Source organism: Branchiostoma floridae, chromosome 8 (assembly GCF_000003815.2).
Source record: "Branchiostoma floridae strain S238N-H82 chromosome 8, Bfl_VNyyK, whole genome shotgun sequence".
NCBI classification, from domain to species: Eukaryota; Metazoa; Chordata; class Leptocardii; order Amphioxiformes; family Branchiostomatidae; genus Branchiostoma; species Branchiostoma floridae.
Genome location: NC_049986.1, coordinates 18,945,183 through 18,969,596, shown reverse-complemented (window position 1 = coordinate 18,969,596; position 24,414 = coordinate 18,945,183). Strand labels below are relative to the sequence as shown.

Sequence of the window (24,414 nt, the reverse complement as noted above, 5' to 3'; positions counted from 1 at the left end):
CTCGCAAGACCTGAGAGGAAAGGTTTTGTTGGTGACGAGAAAGAGGTCCAATCTTAAAAAACGCAATCCTGGCATAGATAATAAGAATGAAAGACGCATATATCGCACATCTCTGGATAACCAAAGACCAAAAACATTGACTTGATAACAAGAAAGTTCTGACATTTGCAAGCTAACAGTTACCCAATCATCTTGATAGACTTGACAATGGGCCGACTTAAGAAAGTGTGTCTTTCACATCTTCTGTCTTAAAGTTTGTAAGTGATAGTTATAATACCTCATTGTGCCTAGCGAACAGTCTGCGCGAGTCGCTATACGATGCCACGTGCAGCACACCCGGCTTGTAGCACTTCCCCTCCGCGCCCAGCCGCTGTCTCAACTCGCGGTAGGTCTGGATGATGTTATCCTTGACCGCGTAGCCGTTGAAGCACTGTACGTAACTGGTGGATGTACCGACTGATAAGTATCAAATACCAGCTCAAAAAAAGAACAAGAAACAGTCATGCCTTCAAATACCAGAGTAACCAACCTAGGATTGATGTGTTCAAAATATTTATTTTCCCAGAACTATCGTAGATAGAGTGGAATTTGTTGTAACAATAATAATAATATCGGGTGTATTTTAGAGCCAGTAGGTGGGTAATGAGGCTGTTTAATGTGGTTGAGGCACCTCCTAGAGCACGGGACCCCCGTTTTACGTCCCTCCCGGAAGACGATTTCGTGGAAAGCTTCGTGAGGCTACAGCAATCCGGACGTCCTTGTTGGTCCCCCATCCAAGTACTGTCCGGACCGCGTGTTGCTTAACTTCCGAGATCGAGGGATCGGGTGTACAAACGCGCCACGCGGCCGTAGCTGTATATCACCAAGCACAGCAGGGGCATCTTCTCTGGATAGTTTAAAAGAACGCTTGCGGATAGATGTGCAAGATATAGGTGTGCCAGGTCGTTCAGTGTAATATAACCAGCTGCTGCCGCGCCGCGTGCCTGTAAAGCTGGTGTGTTGCGCCGGAGGGCGGTTATTGCGGCTATATAGATACAGATACAGATACAGATACAGACACAGACACAGATACAGATACAGATACAGATACAGATACAGATACAGATACAGATACAGATACGTACACGTCTAGGTCCACTGTCCGGAGGAAGCCTTCCTGCTCGGGTGCACGGTCTCGTTTTTGCCACGGCTTGTTCTGCGGGAGGGGCTCGGGCGTGTCTTGTTGGCTTTCCGCGGGCAGGTAGAAGCTCACGGTGTTGATCTTGTCGCAGGCGGGCTCTATTCTACCGGAGATCTCCTTCAACTTGACGTCCAGAAGGACTGGGGCGGTCGGGGATATCTTCTCATCGTAGCTGTTGCTTCCTGTGGGAAACATACATTAGTCAAGTCATCTATGATACGTCTTTCGGAAGGGACGTAAAATGGGGGTTCGAGGAGGTACCTTCAGTACATAAAACAGCCTCATTACTCAGATCGGGTACCTACTGGCTGCAATGATACAACAAGATGAATGATAGCGGATCGCATATATATGTAAGTAGTTGGTAATTAATTCACACTTGAAGAAGGTATGATGATGTTGTTGTCTGTGGGAACGAAAAAGAGAAATATACATCAAGACGTTTACGAGCATCAAGCACGTTAAAGAACCCGCCACAGTTAGAGCTAAGAATATGAACACTTCTGGGTGTGATTGGATCGAAACTAGGCCTATATGACCCTCGTCTTACACAGCTTGTGACGTTACTTAGCGTACAAATTCGTGCCTTGTAACGTCCGGCGCAGGACATTCTGAAACCGGGGCCCGGCTGGGCAGCTTTCAGGAGCGAAAGAATGATATAAAAGACATATATTGCACTAACTTAAGAAGAAGAGCCATGGGCAGGATTTGTATATATATTTTAGGTATAAAGTTTATTTCTCTTTCTGAACATCCCGGCCGGGCCCCGGTTTGGAAATGTGACCTCAGCCTAGGAAGATTTTAACCGTCATTCATGCAAATAAACAAGGTAGAAAGTCCTGATACGAACATACCGTTTATGTAGTTGTAGAGGTACCAGAATCCCTCATACCGGGCCTGCGTGACGTCACACATCTCAGTGTTCAGTGACGCCATCTTGATTCCAGAGTACCGGCGCCTCTCGATCCCAGAGTCGTACCGTTCGATCACTTGATACCCTGGGCACTCTTTGTCTGAAGAATGTTAAGACATGATCATCAACACCATATATATCTCTACTAGAGCCTGGAGCGACCAACCGATTTGATACAACAACGAATTTCATAGATATGGAATTAGTGTTGAAAAGAGTTTTGTTACTTCCACGAAAATGGTATTGCTTTACCATACTGTTTTCACTTTAGAGGTTATGTGGATGTATATTTCAAGAACCTCTGGACGGTCTGCGATGTAGGTAGGGTGTTTAGGTGGGTGATTGGTGATTTCAGTGTCACTGACTGAGAAGTAGATGTTACCGGCCTCAAACGCCTGATCTATTTCAAACCATACCCAGTTGACCGACTAGCTGCTTTTTGAGACAATATGACCAAGCCTTACCTTGACAGATCTCTTCCCGGTCGCCGCATTTAGTTAAGGAAGTTCCCACATAACTCTGAGTGGAGCCTGACAGTCGCAGCTTGTTGCCACCCCACTTACTCCGGATCCCCTGTAGGCATGACGGGGTGGAGGTAGGTTTGGCGGAGAGACCTCGAGCAAAATCGTCCTCTCTTTGTGGATACAACGCGTCTACAGCGCTGGTGCCCAGCACCCAGATCTCGTTGTGACGGTCGGTTGTCTCAAATGGGCTGTGTAAAACGGAAAATGTCTATACGTACTCACGTTTTTGTGCTCGTTGAACTTCTACTTTACAGCAGAGGTTCGCCCGTTGACGTTATGGCCTTCGAATACATTTTCTTAAAGTTTGCGACCCTACTACAAAAATCGTACAAAGAAGCTGCAAAATGAGCAGGCACATGTATAGACCATAAAATACCACCAAATATCGAAAATCGGAAGCTAATGCCATGCCTACTTTATAAAATCTTAGATATAGTGATCATGAGATGATTGTGGGGACACCTGGCGTATATATGCCGAAATGTCATATAACATTAAGTCTCATATTTCTACCATAGGCCATAATACCACAACATGGAGAAAATACATTTACAGTAATGTGCAAATGTAGTATCAGTAATCCTTAGGTACATACACCGTAACACGTCAGATTTAAGGTTTTAGGACAAATTTGAGAACCCCTCGACATCAAAGTTTTTGAATTGACGGTATTATGGCAACCGGTGGATCGAATTATGAGAGTTATGTTGAAGGTCCCAGATCCCTCGACAGATTAGTCGTCGTGCTGTGTGACAGAGGCATAATGCCCATTCAATACCAACTTGATAATGGTCCATACGTACTCCTCATACTGCGCAGAAAAGTAGAAGCCGTCCTTGAAAGTCTCGTTGTTCTCTTTCAGCTTCTCGACAAGGTCCGCGTAGTTGGAGTTGGCGTTGGAACCGGACGCCCAGCCGCCGTACGACTTCACATACACCACCATCTCAGGCGTGTTCTCGATGAACACCTGCAAAAAGAAGTCAGGATTTGATGATAGTAGCAGTAGTAATTGTAAGGGCAGTTGGTAGGTATTAAACGGTATTGAAAGGTGGAGCTACCATTGCTAGCCTAGATACTCGGCCATTCGACGTCAGAAGTTATATTAGTTAACACAAATGATTAGCCCAAATTCTGTGAGACGTCTACAATGTATGATATTAGGTGACGCTTTTGTCTGACAATACCGTAAAAGAAATAACATGATGAAATCATTTTCGGAGGATCTACCATGTAGTCTAATGTAGCTAACCTTAGTGTTAGTCGGCTTTGGCGGGGCATCCCAGTACTGCTTGGGCAGCAGGAGGGAGACGGTGTACCGCTCGGTGTACCGACTTGCCCTGTCTGTGGGCACCTGCATCAGCACCGGCTGGGTCATCGGCAGCTTCACTCCTAAAATATGATGAACAAGCCCGCATCATGTCCAGTACCATAGATACCAAAAATTGAGGATCTACTGTAGTACAAAGGTTATAGCTTGACCTTCATCTTTCCAACACCTGCCCACATACCAAATATCATTACAATTCATGCAGAGGTTCAAACGTTAAGCTGTCAACAAATATTCTTACAATCCATTCAGACGTTCAACTTCACCACAAATTTGATGGACTGTCAACTTCCTCAAGGCAATGCTGATTGGGTCTATTTCACATCGCAGCTAAGGCGTTGCTGCTTATAATGCGGTCCCAAACATTAAGTATTGTAACAGTTGTAACGCTCTGAGGAATAATCTGTATCTGTATCTATATAGCCGGTATAACCGCCGTTCGGCGTAATACACCAGCTTCGCAGGCACGCGGCGCGGCAGCAGCTGGTTGTATTACACCGAACGACTCATTACACCTACCTTTTGCACATCTATATTCAAGCGTTCTTTAAAACTACCCAGAGAAGATGCCCCTACTGTACTTGGTGATAACAAATTCCACTCTACGATAGTTCTGGGAAAGTACGAATTTTTGAACACATCAATCCTAGGTTGGTAACTCTGGTATTTGAATGCATGACTGTTTCTTGTTCTTTTTTGAGCTGGTATTAGATACTTTTCAGTTGGTACGTCCACCAGTTTATTGGTCATTTTGTACATCATGGAAAGTCTGGACATTTTCCTTCTATCTTCAAGTGACATCCACTGCAAATCTGTTTTCATTTTGGTAACACTAGAATCCCTGTTATAGTTGTTTGTGCAGAATCGGGCAGCTTGGTTCTGTACCCTTTCAAGTTTATCTTTGTCTTTCTTTGTATACGGGTCCCATACTGAAGCGGCATACTCAAGGTTAGGTCTTACTAGTGATGTGTATGCAAGTGATTTTACCCTGGTTGGGCATGCCCACAAGTTGCGTTTGATTACTCCCAATGTCTGTTTAGCCTTGGTTGTTATTTTGTTAACATGGACACCCCACTTCAGCCCAGTTGTTAGTGTAACACCCAGGTATGGGTGGGGTTTTGTGGTTTCTAATGTCTGACCACAAAACTGGTAAGAGGACACATTTGGTGTTCGTTTGTTCGTTATGTGCATGATATAGCACTTATCAGGATTGAACTGCATAAGCCATTTCCTTTGCCATTCTTCCAGGGTGTTCAGATCTTTCTGAAGAACTTGTGAATCATTTTGTGTGGATACCTCTATATATAACAGACAATCATCAGCGAATAACCTCACACTTGAATCGAGCTGGTCTGGCAAGTCGTTTATGTACAAGAGGAAGAGCAATGGTCCCAGCACAGTCCCTTGTGGAACTCCCGACGCTACTTTAACTGGAGCTGAGGCCTTCCCTTCCACCACTACCGTTTGCTCTCTATTCGTCAGGAAAGCCTTCAGCCAGTTAAGTGTAGTACCTTGAATTCCATAGGTAGAGGCTATAAGACAGGTGATCATCGAAACGTCTGCTGCGATTCTTCTTCTTCTTCGTTCAAGCGCCAAACCTCATTATGTTGAGGGCTCAGATACTAGGGAAGGGGGTCATTTTCTAGGTGCAGGTTCAGTTTATTTTCTAAGTGCAGATTCTATGTTATATTGCTATTGAACTTGTGAATAAATAACATTGATTTCCAATCATAGAACAAATACCCTACCAGCATCGTTTTCTTCATCGATATACTTGGACAGCCTTCTGAAGCCGCGCATGCCTGCCTTGGCGAGGTTGATGTCGGTGACTGTAGTAGACACCCACTTCGCTTCTGTGTACTTCCGTATTTCATAGTCGTCCGTCTCACAGACGCTGTCAAAGTCCAGACACTCCAGGCTACAAAATTCTGGCTGTTTCCTATATGGATAAAGAGAAAGAGTGCTTCATACCAAAATGTCTCACGTCGTGTGTGGTGCAACCGAGTGTTGAGCTCGGAACCTTAAGGTCCCGAGTTCGATACTCGCCGTGCCACCGTTGGGCCCCTGAAAAGGCATTTTACGCAACCTTCCTCACTTCACCCAGGTGTGGGCAAAATGTAAAGGTACGACTAAAGAGACACAAAACGCACAAATCCAAAAAAGTCCGTATGAGGTCCGTATAGATTGCTTTAATAGGCACTACCAGGCTCCACAGGTCGCTGAGAAATTATAAAACTTGTACAAATATTACATGGTCAAGGCATACACGTCGGACAGCTATAGCTAACTTCTCTAACATTTATATTTATTTGTCCAATTTGTACTATTTTCCAGCGACCTGTGGAGCCTGGTAGAGGCTAAGAATTCCATACGCACCAACCTCACGCATCAAACAGGATTAAAGGTACGACTGAAGACACAAAACGCACAAATCGTAAAAACTTCATCTATGAAAATCTTTGAGTGACATGTCAAATTTGAAGTCGCAGCACGATCGCAGCGAGGTTGCATCCTTGTGGAATGGGGGTGTTGCATGGCATATGTTTCTTTGTATATTTAACCTGGGGGATACATGTCGCCTATATTAGTCGTTTTTCAGTGTTGCCCTGCCAATGTTGTCCCGATCCCAGACATTAACAATAGACGAAATCAATACAAGCAAAATATAAGAAAATTAGCAAATAATGCTCAGATTCCTAGTGTAACTTGGAAATGAGATGCCTCTTTCAAAGCACAAGAGAAAGAGGCAGTTTTCGTAGAAAACGTTGCTCTTGGAGGTAGAGCAGAACAAGCACTAAAAATGGTCACATTGTTGGCGAGATTTTTGAGAGGCCACGTGAAGATGCTGTACGTGTGTGTACCCATTTCATATTGTTTTACCCAAACATATAAACGACCCCTTATCCTTATCTACCACCCCGTCATGCAACGTGATCAACAATAGTTTTACCTGGTAAGCTGGTTTCTAAGGTCAAAGCTTATGTCAACATTTAAAGAAGAAAAATCACGAGCCAATACGGTCACGTGGTTTGATCTGAGCATGCTCCTCAAGGTTTATCAATTGAATTTTATCTTGTTTTGACTAGAATATGACACCCTTCAACAAATTTATAAAACATGTTCAAAAACAGATCACTTTTGTTGTTTTGTTGTCTTTCTAGTCCTACTTTTACATTTTGCATGATGTAGGTCTCATGACTGAGTTCGCAGCGCGATCGCCGTCTGGTGGAAATGGGACATTGCGACTCCAAACTTAATATATATATACATGTATATAAGTTTCCATGTCTGTCGTCGCGGCTCAAGTGAGAGAAGTCGAATTTATTATTGATTATTAAGAGTGATCTACGTGTTAGAACAAAGAGACGTCAATCAACGGGGTTTTATTCACGGTGTAAAGATCGTTCAAACATGGCGTCATCTTTGTTCGATTTGAGTTGCACAACATTTCTCTTCCTCAGATCAAGACGTCAACGACCAAAGGCTACAACCACATGGTTAGCTGAAGAAATAAGTTGTCTGAAAATCAGTGAATTTGTATTGCACATATTACCAGGTAAGCAAAATGAGATTTCTTCCACCCACCTCGTGTTTTGCTCTGTGGACTCAGACGGTGGCTGGACGATTCTCGCTGCCTGACACAAGGCCACACACGCCAGGGCGTGGAGACAGTGCCGTAACATCATGGCTAGAGTTTAACAAATAATGTTGAGGAAAGCTAACTTTTCACCGGGCTAGACTTCTTCAAGCGTTGTTGAATTTCAAACCCAACCTGTTTAGAAATAGCAAACACTAGTATTCAAGTAGTCTCAATAGTAGCAGTACGATGATGTTTATCGCTATCCATTGTCACATATATGTTCCCTATGTTTCTTCCATGTACTTGCAATTAACATCCGGGCATGAACTTGCAGATAAACTTTCAATTATCATAACCACCTTCACAAAGCAGATGTGTATCAGAATGTCTAATTAATGACATTTGACGAGGGAAGTCCCTAAGACGGTAGATAAAAGAGGTATTAACCTATCGCGTAGAAAGTTAAGTAACGTTACTCCTAGCCTGGAACCCTCCAAGCTGTTCACATTTTCTCAAAATGACTTGCCCACACCACAAAGTAACTGTGAAATACGGTACTCAGGCTACAAGTTGATGCACGAAGACTATGACAGATTTCTAAGCAAAAATAAATTTTATAGCTACACACGACGACAATGATACTCATCTTCAAGCCCCTACCTACTAAGGTGGTTACCTTATATTTGTTTGCGATCAGTGTCCTCTATACAATAAGCAACGAAAATGGTTACCTCTCATTGAAGAGCTCCACTGCAATTTGTGTTCAGAAATGTATGATTCTGTAGAAATATATGCCGCCAAGACAGCTAATATTTGTACACGTATTCGGTAAACGTGAGGTCAATTACGTACGTTCGTATGTATAGAGATCCAATAAGGGTGTTTACGTGCTCGTCTGTCGGCGTGACTCTTTGCTTGTTTGCCTGTTCTGAAAATTCCTGCATGAATTTTGATGATATCTAGTTGGTAGATTAGTAGATTTTGACTCCCTTTCCGTTGTAGGGCAGCGGAACTACCAATTTTGTGGACACGTGTGTGGTGTGGATGAGGACTGGGTAATGATAATGAGTTCGCACGTATTTGAACTTACGTCTATGGAATAGTTTTTGTGTTATGCATTTTAATTAAGATGATCAATAAATGAATATTCTCCTTTTCTCAGTAATGCTTAAAAACATAACGACAATAAGTGATCAGGGAAGACTTATACATTATACCTTATTCTACAATATGAAAGGAGACGTCAACGAGACTTAAAATGTACATAGGACTGAATGTTGCTTTATTCAGAATGAGCAAGGCGTACAAAGAAGAAGAAGAAAAAAATCTTTGAAACGATTTTGAAAGAAAATAATTTTCACACAATACATACAACAACGTTTCATTAGACAAGTGAGTGGTATCAAAAATATACATGCACATCGAAAACAATTCCTACAGATTTGAGAATTTGAGACCACGATAGGCTATTTGAAGGTCTGCTGGTCGGACGAAGTTCCAAAGTTTACTTCCTGCCGTTGCTCTCAAGCACCCAGACTTCGTTACGGCGGTTGGTCATCTCAAAAGGACTGGAAAACAGAAAATATAACGTTAGTTCACCTTTATCTGTAGGGTAACCTATATCCGTTGTATATAAAAATAGGGTATCGCGGGAGTGTTAAGTGCATGGAAGGTAGTTTCACATTGCAAAATTTTGACATTTGAATAAAGACAAACTAGAAAGACGATACCCTTTCTATCGCTTTCGACGTCTAGTATGTTCACGTACTATAAGAATTCATGATAACACGGTCATGATTTGATATCATACCATATTACCCAGTTGTATATATGACTGTACCCATGTATGCTTAAGAAACAATGCCTTTGTCTACGTACGCATTATACGCCGCAGAGAAGTAGAAGCTGTCCTCGAAACTACGGCCTTCCTCAGCCAGTTTCTGCTCCACCCCCTGGCGGTGAGAGTTGGTATTCCAGCCGTTAGCCCAGCCGCCATACACCTTCACGTACGCTGTCATGGCTGGCATGTTGTCGATGTACACCTGGGGAAAGTGATCAGTGTGTTAACAATTGTGGATGAATCGTAGTTTTGAGTTCGATCCACCGTTAAGGTGTGGAGGAGGTAGGGTTAACAAACTGTAATGGCACCTGACATACGATGAGGGGAATGTAAGAACCTACTAGATATTGTCACCTGTGTACTCTCACTGCACTTGCGTCAAGCTTGCGTCACTACGAGGTTAGAAAGATACTCAGCAAATTTCAGAGATAAAGATAGAATTTTCTTACTTTTTTGTGCATTTTGTTGTCTTCTAAGTCATACTTTTACGTATTACACAATATCTAAGTTATAAGAAATCGGAGAAAATAACAAAACAGTGCTTGACGCAAGTGCAGTAAGAGAGCACCTTAAATTTGGCTCAGCGCTCAACGAATTTCCAACAAATCTTTTTTGTTTGTTTGTGTGTATTGTCGTCTTTTCTGTCATACTTTCCCATTATTTCGCCTGATATTCCAGTCAAGGGTTGTGCAAATCGACGTTAGGCCACAGCGACGTCGCAGCAAGATCTACGTCTATAGTCCAGGAGAAGAGTCTTAAAAAGAGGCTTAGAAATGGTCGCCTAATTTGCATAAATTTGCATAAAGAGACATAGAACTATGATGTCCCACCTGGGCCATAGAACGACACACATGTACCTTAAAATGATCTGGAGACATCGCGCAATCATTCTATGATAGTGAACTAAATATGTACAGGGTGTGCATTTTTTTTCAGGTATCTCCTCCTGGACTAGTAGTGGAATGAGGGCTCAACATGGATCTGAACTTACATCATCATTGGTCGGCATGGGCGGGTTGTCCCAGTGCTCGCGGGGCAGCATGAAGGAGACGGTGTACTCCTTCCAGAACCACCAGGTCGTCTCCTCAGGGATCTTTATCAGCACGGGCTGGGTCATCTCGATCTTAACTCCTGTCATGGACGAAGATGATAAACAAGAATCACAAAACAATCGCATTACCTCCGTGAAAACAGAGGTATTGTTTTCGGCCTGTCCGTCTGTCTGTTTGTATGTTTGTTTGCTTGTTCGGTGTGCTTTCAAGTTTGTAAGTTGTGTGTGAGTTTATAACCAGAGATGGGAATGTTGGGAAGAGGATTTTACGTAGGCACACGGCCAAATATCAGGAACCCGACATGTGTCAGGGTGTAGAGCGTGCAATGTGTGAAATGTCCATACAGTAGTTGTGGTATATTTTGTCAAAAATGACAAAACTTTGAATAATATACGGAGGGATGCGGCCGTAAAGCTTTAGCTTTCAGTGCATTGTTTTATATTTCAGCGTAATTTACTACTTTGCCTCAGTCTTCCTCTGTTTACAAATAGTACAGTGTGGTAGGTTCTTTGAAAATCATAAAATTTGGCCCTTCTGTCAAAAGTTGGGTTGAAATGAGAACAAGGAATGGAAAAATAAAGAAGGCTTAGCATAAAAAAATGTGGATATTCTCTATCTCTAGATAACAGACAAGCATACATGCTTGAAGATATAGGATTATGAGGAATAAATATTAATTGTAATGTCCTGAAGAAGTATATCTTACCGTCTTCGTTTGCTCCACCGATATAGGCGAACAGCTTCCAGAATCCCCGCATGCTGGCGATGCCGTAGTTGGCGCTGCTGATCTTAGTGGAGACCCACTTGGTGCTCTCGTACTTCCTGACTTCATAGTCGTCTGTGGTGCTCTCAGTATCAAACCCAGGACACTCCAGGTTACACCAGTCGGGCTGCTGGGATCTGGGTGGGGAAGACATTGAACATGATTATTATGAGTTTGCTGTTTGTGAAGGAATGACTTGGCGACCCAAACTAATGTCACTTCTCTCCAGGACATATCTATCTAATCTCCAAGCAGATCTTGCTGTGGCATAAGATAGTATCATAACTTGTAACTTGTGGTATAAGATAGTATCATAACTTGTAACTTGTGGCATAAGATAGTATTGTGAAGTCTAATAGAGATCGAAACAAACAAACAAACAAACTTCCGATTGGGAAGGAGTTTATCCGGCAGAAGAGTTTCATTGGCCACAACTCCTCTGACGATTAGACTCCTTCACAAGATTATGATACTAACTTATTCCACAGCAAGATCTGCTTGGAGATTACTATCTACAACTCAAAAATCGTGACCAGTTCATGATCAGAACACGCGTTACAAAACATGAAGTTCTGATCTGCTGCAGTACTGTACCGAGCACATCGACTTACAAACTACTCACTGTACCATGCCGCTAGGAAGCCCCAAATCTAATCATTTAGAGGTGTCATCAAGACCTACATAGGTACCAAATATAAGATATAAAGACATTCTATATAGACATGTTTTAGTTTAAAACCTGTACATAGCCAATCAAATAGTACACCAGAGTCGCACACTACACTAACAGCTAAATAAACAAGTGGCCGTAGGTAACATACTCTGTGACCTAATTATGTTTTATGTCGGTTGTGATGTTTTCTGTGGTGTATGACTTGGTGTTTATATCGCAGTACTTGAGTATGACAACATATAGCGGTGGGAAACAGAACTCCAGTTAGAAGCTCTGACGAAGGTGTCTGAGAGATATCGAAACGTAAGCAATGTTAATACCCATGGGTTGTGTAATAAGAATTCTCCTTCATCCAAATAAAGAGTTTTTAAAAAGAGGTTCTTACTCTTCTGGTTTGATGAGCCAGATTTCTCTCACGCGTTCGCTGTCCGGAACGCCCGGTCCGTCGTACCCCACAGATTTCACGTACTCCTTGGGAGGCGACAAAAATGAACGAATAAATGTACAATAAAGTGTATAAAATCCTTCTACAACACAGCGAATTCACTGTATCTTCTACGCCTTGTTAAGATTAGGCCTCTGTTGAGATCAAGTTTATTTAGGTCAAGATTAAAATAAAAGTTTAAGCTGTTTTCCTGCTCACAAATTTTGACTCGCCGGAATGACTCACTTAATGTTCTTCAGCTCTCTGACCTAAGTGCCCTGGACATGTGACATTTTGCATGTGTGACGTCAGAAACGGGTCAAAAGTTGTTAGAAGTCGCAATAAGATGTTTATAATGTACAAGGATCATCACTGCATTTCTATGACTAAGCGCCAAAGATGACCAACAAAGAAATCAGACATACCCGTTTGTACTTGAGACCTTGCCCGTCCAGTTTGCTCATGAATTCCTTCGCCCTTTGGACAAACTCCTCATCTCTTCCCATTTCTCCTCCGCTGTACGTCAGAACATAGGCTACAGGACCGCGACTCTTGTACAGAAACACCTGTAGGGTGGGGACAATGACAACAAACTGATTTTGTGTGTGCAAAAGACGGACAGGTGAATTAAGTGGGCTAATAGAACATATATATACAAGACGTGTGGGGGTGGCTCAATGCAGCAGGGTCCTCCCCAGCTCAGTTTTGAACTGGGAGAGAGACCCCGCCTCCGCCACACCAGGCTCAAGTCCATTCCACTCTCTGATGGTCCGAGGGAAGAACGAGAGCCTGTAGTAGTTGTTCCTGCACGCGATGGCCTGCAACGTTTGTGAGTGATTGGTGCGGCGGGAGCATCGAGCCACCGGGACAAGCATACATTCCTGTATAGCTAAACAGTCAACATATCAAGCCGTTCTGGAGATTTCGAGAGAAAACTACGGTTTGCTGGACATTGCGAAACATGGACCAGGATGCCTCCCGATATACAGGTCCGAATATGGTAAAGATGCAAGACTTCTAGACACTTTTGCGAAACACCAGAATCATCAGAGATACCAAGGACGTTGTACAGAAGAATATAACGTCCCTGGAGATTCTGATAGAGAGACTGAAGTTACCCACCCCGTCTTCAGTAGGCTGGGGAGGGTCCTCCTGATGCTTCTCCGGCAGCCAGAAGCAAGTCTTGATCTCCTTGTCACAGCCTTCTCGATCCAGGTCGGCTGGGCGCACCTACACGGCAAGATGGACTGGTAAGTTGGGAAGGATTTCATCAATAACACAGGGCGATGCAAATTTTAGAAATACATGTGATTTCTAAAAGGAAACTAGCTTCTGGTGACAAACTCTATCGCCAAAGTGCCATATCAAAGAAACAGTTACCGTATATTACTGCCGGCTGTCATGGTTGGCAATGGAAGTAAAGGAATGTTAAGTTGGGAAAAGGTAGTTTCACAGACTTTTTGAGGCTGTAGGAGCAGTTGATTGTTATCCACTGTGTCTAGGTAAGGTATTAAAGGTGGAGCCCATCCCCCTCCTTCCACCGCCGTTCACCTCCCCAACCGAAGCCAGGTATCCCGTTTTACATCTCGGTGGAGCGAGTAAGGTCATGTAAAGTGACGTTGCCACGGATAGAATTGTCACGAATCGAACAAGTGACCTGTCGAACTCGTACCCACTGTCTTAGGGTGGTATCTCACTGCACTTGTGGCACCGGTGCGGCACTGTGGGGTTCGTTCACTTTGGCACTGTTGTACGTATTTTAGATTATTTTTTACGCTTTAGATATTGTCAAAGTATGACTAAGAAGACAACAAAATACACAAAACGTAAGAAAATTCTTTCTTTATCTCTGAAAATCTTCCGAACCCCCGCAGTGCCACACCGTTGCCTCAAGTGCAGGGAGATACCACCACTCGGTCATTTCAAGCCACTTTAGGCGGTAAACAGTTGGCAGAAAAAGAGAGGTCTCTCTTACTTTCCGTATTACAGGAGCTGTCATGTCAATCTTCACGTTCTTGCTGTTGCTGCCGGAAATGTAGTAGAACAGGGACATGAAGGCGGCACTCGTCTGTGTCGCGGAGCATCCAGTAGACTTCTTACACACCCACGTGCCTGTATGTAAGAGTAACGCTAGTTCACCTTTATCCGTTGGGTAACTTATATCCGTTGCTTTTGAAAACAGGTTATTTGGGGATATCACGTCGACGGACGTTGGTTTCAAATTGCAATATTTTCAGTACCCGTCGACTTGATGTGCCTAAATACCCTGTTTTGAAAAACAACGGATATAGGTTACCCCGCGGATAAAAGTGAATTAGCGTTACATGTTATTTTCATTTCATTCACATAAATCATAATCATTTAGGAACGGGCATATAGTACAGTGATTATGAAAAACCTGACGTTAGCCTTGGGCCTACGTTAGGCTTAGATCACATTTCCAAACCGGGGCCCGGCCGGGCAACTTTCGGGAGCAATAAGAATGATATAAAAGACATCAAATACACAAAATGTCAAAATAAGATGCATGGACATAATATGTGCATATTTCTAAGTATACATTTTAATTTTTCGTTTCTTAAAACATCCAGTCCGGGCCCCGCTTTGGAAATGTGACCTAATCCTTACACTTCCAAATCGGGGATTTGTTTGCTGTTTGTGGAAACGAAAAATACAAATGCATCCGTAAAAATATACACAAATAATGCCCATTACTATTCTCTTTCTACTATGTCTTGTGTAGTTTGGTGTTTTTTAAATCATACGTTTCTTTCCCGAAAGCTGCCCGGCCGGGCTCCGGTTTTGAAATGTGACATAGGCCTTACCTGGGAAGATACGCCTCTCTTCGAAGCCGTCATGTTCCTTGATGGTCTTGTAGGCCGGGCATTCGATCCGCTTGCACTTCTCTGACACTGGGTCCACGATCTTTTCAGATCTAGTGAGGGAATGCAAATTCAGTATGAATCGACTGGCTTCCTTGAGTTCTAAGGTTACTAGAATTATGAATAGCACTTTAGTTTTGTTTGATTGACCTATTAAAGAGCTTACGGACATGTTACTCGTATTGTACACGATAGATACAAAATGCTGCGATGGTAAAGTCCCGTAGCTCTCATTTCATAAGAGTAGAAATCGTTCAAGTATTTTGATTTCATGATTGTTTGCTCACGCCAACTCTGCACATTTGCACGGTGGACGCGGTACAAGGTCCAATAAACCCTGTTACACAACTGATCAAACAAATCAAAGCGTACTGCTTACTGATGCTGACATCAATCTGACGAAAGCTAAAATTGCACTAGTATATAAATTGGTTCATCCGAGGATTTTCTCAGAATCCGGCAGCACGAGATTGTGCATGTGAACAACTCTATCGCGGAGGAAATTCACGTTGGAAAAAAATCTTCTTTTTAAACTTACCCGACAACAACTTGGCTGAAGACCACGCACCCGAGGGCCAAAAGGCAGTACCGTAGCATGATGACTGTAAGGAATAGAAATATGGATGTACTGAAAGGCCTACTAGATATCTGTCAGAAATCATCAATGAAAAGCGTGATTGTCGTCTAAAAATGTCATTGACGATCCCAAAAACGACCGAAGCCGTTGCACATCAGCCGGGTGTCTAAAGGCTTTGTTCCCAAATTGTTGTAGTATGTTAGATAATAGTATGTTAAATCTTATGTAAAATTCATGTACAAAACGGCGAACAAAAGGCTACGCACCTGTTTCTGTTGGTTGCTGCTGCGACTTGTGATCAGAAAGGTGCCTTTGGTCGGACTTAAATAGGGATCCCCACGTGTTTGTACTCGTGTTCAGAAATGCACCGTTCGCCGGTCTCAAGTGGGGACTGCCACATGTTTTTACCCGTGGTCAGAAAACGTGATGTCATATACGTAAGTTTGTGTATCAGATAACAGAGCATAATTACCTTCGCAAATAAGGTTATTTTTTCGCGCGTGTGTGTGTGTGTCTGTTTGCGCGATTGTTTGCCTGATTGTGTGATTGTTTGTTTGTAGGCATGTTTGTTTGGGACAGCATAAGTTGAGAAGTCCCCGATAGATCTCGACGGCATGTTGGTAGGTGTTGGCAAGATGAGCAAGAACTGATAGATCCCCCCCCCCCTCTTCGTGACTTTTTTCGTTTCTTTGACACTGCTGTGGAACTTGCGGTTTTTATATCTCGCGTTGCAGACATGCTATGGTCATATTTTGGAGTGGTAGATAGCTTTCGTGCTTAAAAAGTGACATAAGCTGTCTAGCTGCTTTCTTTTGAACTGCAGGGGTTTTTTCAGTTGCAGTCCTTGAAGTCAGGCATGGATAAATGAAGTTTGATGATTTTTTTTTTATCTGTATGTAACTTTGGTGTAACGGTAGCATGCGTCATCCAGTGGTTAGCGGCCGTGCCTCTGGAATTAGCAGTCGTCAGTTTGATTGTGGCTACTGTGTTGTCCACATGCAACGCTACCTGAGAAAGTGTTGCCGTCTCTATACCCCCTTTGCACTGTCGGCGACCATCGACCTTACTTCTTGATCACTTGAAGGTCGGCTAATTTCAAGATCGACAGAGGTCCACGCGTATTTTTCGCCTAAAAACCGCCCCTGTCACATTGAGCGAGGATCGAGTGATCGCCTAGGAATACATTTATGATAATGAGCCTCCCATGACATAGCGCCACCTCTTACAGGCGGACGAGGTAAGATAAAACGTTCCTCACAAAACGGTAATTGTTCGATCAATTTTGATGTGTTAGGTTTGGGAATATTTTCAACCAATTAAGACGATTTTAAGACGGTTAAGTACTATCAATGTTAACAGAAGAAGCCATCCCTCCTGCAATATCGGTACCCATTCCGCTTTGCTGGGTGGGTAACAATACTTTTGACTAGTCAACGATTCGTGTATCTCTCATTCCGATAGGTCAGAGTCCTGTGTATCTGTCCTTCTGATTGGTTTATTCTTTCGAAAATCATTCATAAACTATTTAATAGCCGATTGTTAATGATTCTCCAGGTGTTACGGCGTCTTAACCAACATGAAATGGGGCTTTCTGATTGGCCAACGTCCCTTGGCTATATGATAATATGTATTTGAGTTCACACTTGTTTTACTTATGTATGAGTCATGGTTTTTGTATTGTGGTTGATAAAAAAATGATTTCATAAGTCAGCACAATTCGGGTGTATTGTGTACTGCCAGTACATTTTGGTAAAGATTGATTGCTTGACTGATAATCCCTTAAGAAAACTTCTTTAAACTTTAAACTTAGTTATTATTCCTTATCGTTCCAGATGAAAGAATAATGCAGCACCACATGTATGTTTTAGTGAAATTTATTGAAAAATAACGAAGAGTACAGAAGACAAAAAAAACACAAATGTCTCTGGAATGTTTTTGAAAGCAAACAAATTTTGACATAATACACAATACAATATTTTCTGCAGTCAGGAACATGTGGAGGCTGTCAAAATATAATTCTATATCGAAAACTCTTTCTCTAGATTGACACTAGCTACAACATGTTATTTGAAGGTCCGTCGGTTGGACGAGGTCTCCCACCGGAGTTTACTTTACTTCCTGCTGTTCCTAGCTCTCCATCACCCAGACTTCGTTACGGCGGTTGGTCATCTCGAAAGGACTGGACAAATAATACAAAAAGGCATAGATATAAATATTTGCGGCATTGCCTTATTATAACTGTTATATACTCTGGTTGCCCTGCTGTTTCCAGGACCTACATGGGTCAGCTTCTCGGCTGTAGGGCTTAAGATGCTAAAAGACCCTGTTCAGGGTCTAACCAGGGGCCTGTGGAAAAATTTCCTTGGGGGCATCTTGTCGAGGAACTGGTCTGTGAAGGCCTTGGAAACAGTCGGACATTCAGGCTATGATAACTGTTAATATTTTCTCAGTGTTCACTTGCTCTTGCTCTCAATTGTTCTTCCATCACAATTGTTCCAATGTCATAGCCTTATCCGAAGGTTTTGAGTGGGGTGTATAGTTTGTAAAGATCAAGGATGCCCCATTTTTGTCGCTCTCATCGTCAAGCATGTTCGACGTGCTACTAGCATTCATTATAGCAAGATATTTGGTATCGTACCATATCACCCATTAGTATGGCTGTTCCAGTGTATGTATCTACAAGATAGATGTATATTTTTGTCTACGTACGCATTATACGCCGCAGAGTAGTAGAAGCTGTCCTCGAAACTACTGCCTTCAGCCGCAAGGCTCTGCTCGACCCCCTGGCGGTGAGAGTTGGCATTCCACCCTGTGGCCCAGCCACCGTACGTCTTCACATACGCCCTCATCGCAGGCAAAGTTTCGATGTACACCTAGAAAATGAAAGCAAGTGTTGTGAGAAATCTTCGGATTATACGATCTATACACTGTGGAGGAAATACGGTGGAATGGCACCTTGACATATGGTAAGTCACACACACCTGAATGCAGCCAAGTGACGACATCTACATAAGGACAACAATGTGACTGCTTTTGATGTCTTTACATAATAACAACAATTTGCGTGACTTCTTTTGATGTCTTTTAGATATTTTTTTTTTGCATCCCACTAGACGGCGAAATACTATCTAACTCCAACCTAAATTTAGATTTTGAATAGTAACCCTTGACTTCTTCATTGGAATGTCAGACAAAATGTAAAGGCAACAAAGCACACAACTGTAGAGTGGTCGTTTCTTGATCTATGACTTTCGTTTCAAGCTCTTAAAGTTTATGCCAATGAATATGCACAAGGCATGCCATTGAATCATTTTTTTATCCGTTTTGTGTTCATGTTGCCCTTCATATCGCACATATTGTTGCCCAAAACTGCACGGCTTTGTGGAAATGTGATGTTATCCTAACAGGGACCTGAACTCACAGCAGAGTCGGTCGGCGTAGGTGGGTTCCTCCAGTGCTCGCGGGGCAGCATGAAGGAGACGGTGTACTCCTTCCAGAACCACCAGGTCGTCTCCTCAGGGATCTTTGTCAACACCGGCTGGGTCATCTCGATCTTAACTCCTGTCATGGTCGAGGATTATGAACATGAATTATAAAACAATATCAAGAACGGACTGAAACTTGTAACAAAATAGATGTAATAACAAAATATTACACGAATTCATGAATCTTAATCAATAGTTTTGAACTAGAACATCAGAAATGAATGCAAATTTGAAAAGACAGTTGAGTTACACAATGTGAAAGAATGGAAGTTGGATACAAGATGTAATATACGTAAATATAGTCAAACAATAGTAGACAGAGAATTAGTTCATTCGATGTTTTATGAAGGAATTTACAAAGCTTCACGGAGGTTGCGATGTCCAATTTCCTGTTCTTAAATGATGAGTCATGAAATCAAAATGTCATGATTTTAAAAGAGCCTAAATCGATTGATTGTTGCAGGGCTCCATTAGAAATCAGTTGATAACAACTGAAAGAACCACTCTACAATATTAATATATAAATAAATAATTGTATTATTTGCAAACAGACTAATACTGCCAGAAGCAAAGTAATAAACTACTCTGAAATATAAAACAATGCGCTGACAACTAAAGCTTTAAGATTTGCAAAAGGGATCAATGTAATGAACTGAAGAAGTGTATCTTACCTCCATCGTTTGCTCCACCGATGTAGGAGAACAGCTTCATGAAGCCCCTCGAGCCGGCGATGCTGTAGCTCATGCTGCTGATCTTAGTGGAGACCCACTTGGTGCTCTCGTAATCTCTTACTTCATAGTCGCCTGTGGTGCGCCTCGTGGTAAACCCAGGACACTCTAGGTTACACCAGCTGGGCTGGGATCTGGATGGGGTAGAAGTTAAATAAAATTACTAGTCTGCTATTTGTCACTGAATAAAGTCATCAAGTTGCCGTTTGGAACTTGACGGTCTTACCTAATGCAAAAAATGTCACGTTCTCTCCCAGCACAAGAACTCTCATTCAAAAATCGTGACCTGACCTGAAAACACGCGATACAAAACCGGAAGGTCTGCTGCAGTACCTTAACAAGCCGCTAGGGAGCCCCAAATGTAATCAATTTGAGGTCGCAGCAATAACGACCTACGTACCAAATATGAAGACAATACATTTCGGCGTTCTTGAGTTGAAGCATGTAAATCTCAATCAATAGTACTCCAGTTCTGTAAATGGTCCAGCGGCTAACAAAACAAGGCCCCAACAGGTCACGCGAAACCTCATTAAAGAACAAACGATCCTCAGCATATATTTACATACCTGGCAACGTGCTCTGCCACGTGAGAACCGATCTTACCTAACTAGTACGCAATCTAGGTCAAAACTAGTGTCAACAAACGAATTAATGACTAGAAAGGCCGACATTTGCTTGAGAGCAAATACAGCATATTTCAGCCATCTCCCTCCCCATGCAACAATAGACTATTTCAAAATCACCCATTTGAAAAATCACTTTTACTAATGGCGGTTTAACCCAAAAATGAATCTTACAAAATTCCCCCGTTCAACTTCAAGAATGGACTCCAGTGCACCCTATGTGAATTTGCACAATAGACCAGTCCAGAAATACTCCCACTGAAACCTTGGCCTTTTGAATAAGAAACCAAATCCAAAATTGAATTCAGCAAAAAAGGTCCCAGTGCATGAAAAGGTATAATAGACCAGTCTAAAAACACTTCCACTAAAAATTGAATTTTGAATCATCACCACCCGTCCAAACTGAATTTGAAAAAATCCCCCTTCCGTGTGCAAAAAATGGATTCTTCCATGTAAAGTAGAGCAGTCCAAAAATACATCCGCTAAAATAGGACTTTGACATAATCACTGAAGTCCCAAAAATGGATTTAAAAAAAAGCCAATAGATTTTTAAAAAATCCCCCCTCCATGCAAGAATGGACTCTTCCAGCACACCCATTTAAAATTGCAAATTAGACCAGTCCAAAATAACCCTGCTGAAAGACTTTGACAAACTAGAAGTCACCAAAGTCCAAAATATGAATTTAAAAAAATCCCCCCTCCGTGCGAGAATAGACTCTTCCAGCACACCTTCTGTAAAACTGCAAAATAGACCTGTCCAAAAATACACCCACTGAAAGACTTCACCAGTCCGAGGATGAATTTTTAAAAAAATGAACCCCTCCGTGTAAGAATGGACTCTTCCAGATAACACCGGACTCGCTGATTGGCTGTCACCCTCCCCCCCCCCCCTCTTTAGGATATAGATTCAGGCTAAGTGATTGGTTACCTATCTAATTAGATTAAATAGACATATATGCCAGAAGGTGCAATCTGCAGCTGGGGTCAACGACCTTAAGGTCATTGACCCCTGTGGCTATTGGAAAAAAAATCCCCAAATCTATCATTTTGACGTAGTCTATGACAAAAATTATACATGTGTCATTTGAATGAATATCTGGTGCACCATTTTACCAAAATTTAGGTCATTTGGTTTTAAAACCAGAGCACAAGAGCCAAAAGTGTACTTTTTGGTCATAAAATGGCCAAATAATCGTAAAATTAAGCATTTTGTTGTACTGTATGCCTCAACTGTTAATGAATCCATGTGCGCATATGTCTAGGGCACTCCTATACTAAATTTCAGGTCATCCGGTTCTAAAACCAAGGTACAGGAGCCAAAAGTGTCCTTTTTTGGTCAAAAAATGACCAAAAAATCGCAAAAATAAGCATTTCGTTATACTGTACACCAAAAGTGGTATTGAATTTGTATGGGGGAATTATCAAAGCACATCTGTGACAAATTTCAGCTCATTCGGTTATAATACCAGGGTACAGGGGGCCCAAATATACAGTTTTGGTCTTAAGATGACCAAAAAACCTTAATAAAATCATTTTAAAGGTAGATATGAAAAAAATGAAAAAAACGTCTGGGGATATTGACCCACTCTACCCTTGTGTCAAATTTCAAGTCAATCGGTTCAGGAACAACGGAGATACCGTGTTCCGAAGATTTGACAGGAGAAAGAAAGAAAGAAGAAAGAAAGAAACATTACGAATACAATATATTTCACCATACCTATGGTATGGCTGAAATATAAAAAGAAAGGTGTGGCCCTTCTGACGTGTGTAGGCAGGGCGTTTCCCTAAGAACAAAAAATCTTCAGCACATCTCTTTAAATACCTGGCACCGTGTTCTGCCACGTGAGAACGTCTTACCTAACCACGTAAACTAGGTCAAAGCTAATGTCAACAAATGCCACGATAGGCGTGGCCCTTCTGACTTGCCTGTACCAATGTACATCCCTAGTCACGTTGGCAGAAGGCGTGCTCAGTCTTTGTTCTTGCACATGCTCCTTATCTTTATCTACGAGCTCTGGCCAGATCCTGACTTCATCTCAGTCGTTAAGAGGGGTTTTGCTATTTCTTAACTTTAACGATGAAGAACTTATCTATTCTAGAGTATGTAAAAAAAATGGCCACGTCTTTTATTTTTCAGTTCAAGATAATGGGAGCCTAAATAGATAAACTTGTTCTTACGGCCGATGAAACAGGTATTTTGCTTTCAGAGCAGGGACAAGATTGTTTGACCACGCCACTGTGGACAGCGAACTAATCTAGCTAATGAAAGCAAAATGCTCACCGGTACTGATATATTGTATTGACAGAGTATTTCTGCAGAATTACGTAGCCAGAGATTCTGATTCAGAAAAACTATTTTGCGTGAGAAATCACATTGGAAAAAAACCCTTTAAACTTACCCAACTACAACTTGGCTCAAGACCACACACCCGAGGGCAAGAAGGCAGTACCGTAGCATGATGACTGTAAGGAACAAAGGCATGGGTTTACTTAAAAGCCTCGGCGTAGACAAGTTAATATATCTGACATAAATCATCACTGAAAACTGTTACAGTACTTGTCGGCGTCTAAAATATCCTAAACTATAGGCGCTCTACTCACTCCCTAAGCAGAGATTCGGCTCTGGATATTTTGACGTGTTTTAATAGCTTTTTTGTGATTTCAATTTCGTACCGTTTGGCCGGCTGACATGGTGAAAAAAGTGCAAATTAGAGATTCCGACAAAATTTCCTAAAACGCGACAAAGAAGCCGGAGCCAAACCTCTGCTTGGATAATATTGGCGACCCCAAAACGAACGTAGCTGCTGTACACGTGTTGTCTTTATCCTTGTTACTAACCAAAAGTATTCTCAGAAAAATAAGAAAGCGAAAAAAGCTACGCACCTGTTTCTGTTGGTTGCTGCTGCGACTTTGGATTCGGAAATGCACCGTTGGTCGGTCTTAAATAGGAATCCCCACGTGTCTGTACTCGTGTTCCAAAACGTGAGGTCAGCTTGTTAAACAGAGCAGACAGATTTTACGTAACAAAGATTGTTTAGGTTGTATAACAGAGTATTGACACAACTAATTAGATAGCAAAGAGTACCCCCGTAATATCGTCTATTTAAACAATGATGAAAACTATTAAAAAAAACACCAATGTTTCAAAATGTTTTTGGAGTAATAAGCTTGTTAACCAGAGCAATTTACGTAACAGGGAATGATGTGGTTGCATAACAGTTATTGACACAACTGATTAAAATGCAAAAAAAGTGTCCCGTTGAGATCTTCTAATCAAATAGTGGCGTTTAAAACTGTGGGGTAACACGAACATTTCTGGGGAACTTTGAAAGTTTAAGTTTTTAACCGGTTCGAAGTCTCAATTGTTTGTAACTGGGCTATCCTAATTCCTTTTAGAATCCTAATTATAAGTGGCCATAGCTTTTCTATAGGGAGTTCCTGAAACTTCTTTCTCTCGTATCTTGTAGAAACGTTACATTGTTACTTCATCGCAAATATCGCCTACTCAAATATTTTTACGAGTTCAGCAACGTGAGGTCAGCTTGTTAAACAGAGCAGAGAGATTTTACGCAACAAAGAATGCTTGAGTTGCAGAACAGAATATTGACACACCTAAACAAAAAGCAAAAAGTATCCCGTTTAGATATTCTATTTAAACAGTGGTGATTAAACAGTTTAAAACTGTTTGTGGCGTAATGTGAACATTTCTTGGGAACTTTGAAAGTTTAAGTTTTTAACCGGTTCGAAGACTCAATTACGTGTCGTATTCGATACTGGGCTATCCTAATCCCTATCAAAATCCTAATAAGACGTGGTCATAACTTTTCTCGGGAGCTTTTTTGA

The 24,414-nt window shown here is 42.0% G+C and overlaps 3 protein-coding genes across 3 annotated transcripts in view; all 3 read right to left on the bottom strand.

Annotated features, from left to right (window-relative positions):
- LOC118421868 overlaps positions 1-3,580 on the bottom strand; it is a 20,459-nt gene extending 16,879 nt beyond the window's left edge. Inside the window, exons 1-5 of the mRNA XM_035829371.1 lie at positions 3,421-3,580; positions 2,558-2,805; positions 2,035-2,193; positions 1,125-1,362; positions 278-440 (exon numbers count right to left, since the gene is read on the bottom strand). Of these exons, the coding sequence (XP_035685264.1) occupies positions 278-440; positions 1,125-1,362; positions 2,035-2,193; positions 2,558-2,805; positions 3,421-3,560 (948 nt within the window). The 5' untranslated portion in view covers positions 3,561-3,580. The remainder of the gene's footprint in view (positions 1-277; positions 441-1,124; positions 1,363-2,034; positions 2,194-2,557; positions 2,806-3,420) is intronic.
- A 5,200-nt stretch (positions 3,581-8,780) lies between these two features.
- Positions 8,781-15,392, bottom strand: LOC118421867. The gene is made up of 10 exons (XM_035829370.1): positions 15,358-15,392; positions 15,102-15,211; positions 14,252-14,388; positions 13,399-13,506; positions 12,702-12,842; positions 12,238-12,323; positions 11,123-11,316; positions 10,356-10,495; positions 9,403-9,566; positions 8,781-9,092 (listed from the first exon to the last, which is right to left on the bottom strand). Exons 1-10 carry the CDS (start codon positions 15,390-15,392, stop codon positions 9,029-9,031), a joined length of 1,179 nt encoding a protein of 392 aa, XP_035685263.1. The 3' UTR covers positions 8,781-9,028.
- Positions 15,393-17,593: 2,201 nt separating this feature from the next.
- Positions 17,594-23,575, bottom strand: LOC118421689 (heme-binding protein 2-like). Its single transcript, XM_035829141.1, has 6 exons — positions 23,455-23,575; positions 22,971-23,034; positions 19,892-20,082; positions 19,157-19,296; positions 18,445-18,608; positions 17,594-17,914 (listed from the first exon to the last, which is right to left on the bottom strand). The coding sequence occupies exons 2-6, from the start codon at positions 23,027-23,029 to the stop codon at positions 17,863-17,865; spliced, it is 606 nt and encodes a 201-aa protein (XP_035685034.1). The 5' UTR covers positions 23,030-23,034; positions 23,455-23,575; the 3' UTR covers positions 17,594-17,862.
- Positions 23,576-24,414: the final 839 nt, after the last annotated feature.

What these genes read in the sequence shown, in the direction of transcription:
- LOC118421867 (XM_035829370.1), bottom strand. Translation starts at nt 15,392, where the DNA reads ATGAGAGCTACGGGACTTTACCATCGCAGCATTTT. An exon ending in CTTTACCATCGCAGCATTTT is followed by an intron (nt 15,212 to 15,357) that starts GTATCTATCGTG and finishes TTCCCTCACTAG; the next exon opens with ATCTGAAAAGATCGTGGACC. An exon ending in CGGTGGAGCAAACGAAGACG is followed by an intron (nt 10,496 to 11,122) that starts GTAAGATATACT and finishes CGTCCATGACAG; the next exon opens with GAGTTAAGATCGAGATGACC.
- LOC118421689 (XM_035829141.1), bottom strand. Translation starts at nt 23,029, where the DNA reads ATGCTACGGTACTGCCTTCTTGCCCTCGGGTGTGTGGTCTTGAGCCAA. An exon ending in CGGTGGAGCAAACGATGGAG is followed by an intron (nt 19,297 to 19,891) that starts GTAAGATACACT and finishes CGACCATGACAG; the next exon opens with GAGTTAAGATCGAGATGACC. An exon ending in TACTCTGCGGCGTATAATGC is followed by an intron (nt 17,915 to 18,444) that starts GTACGTAGACAA and finishes TTATTTGTCCAG; the next exon opens with TCCTTTCGAGATGACCAACC.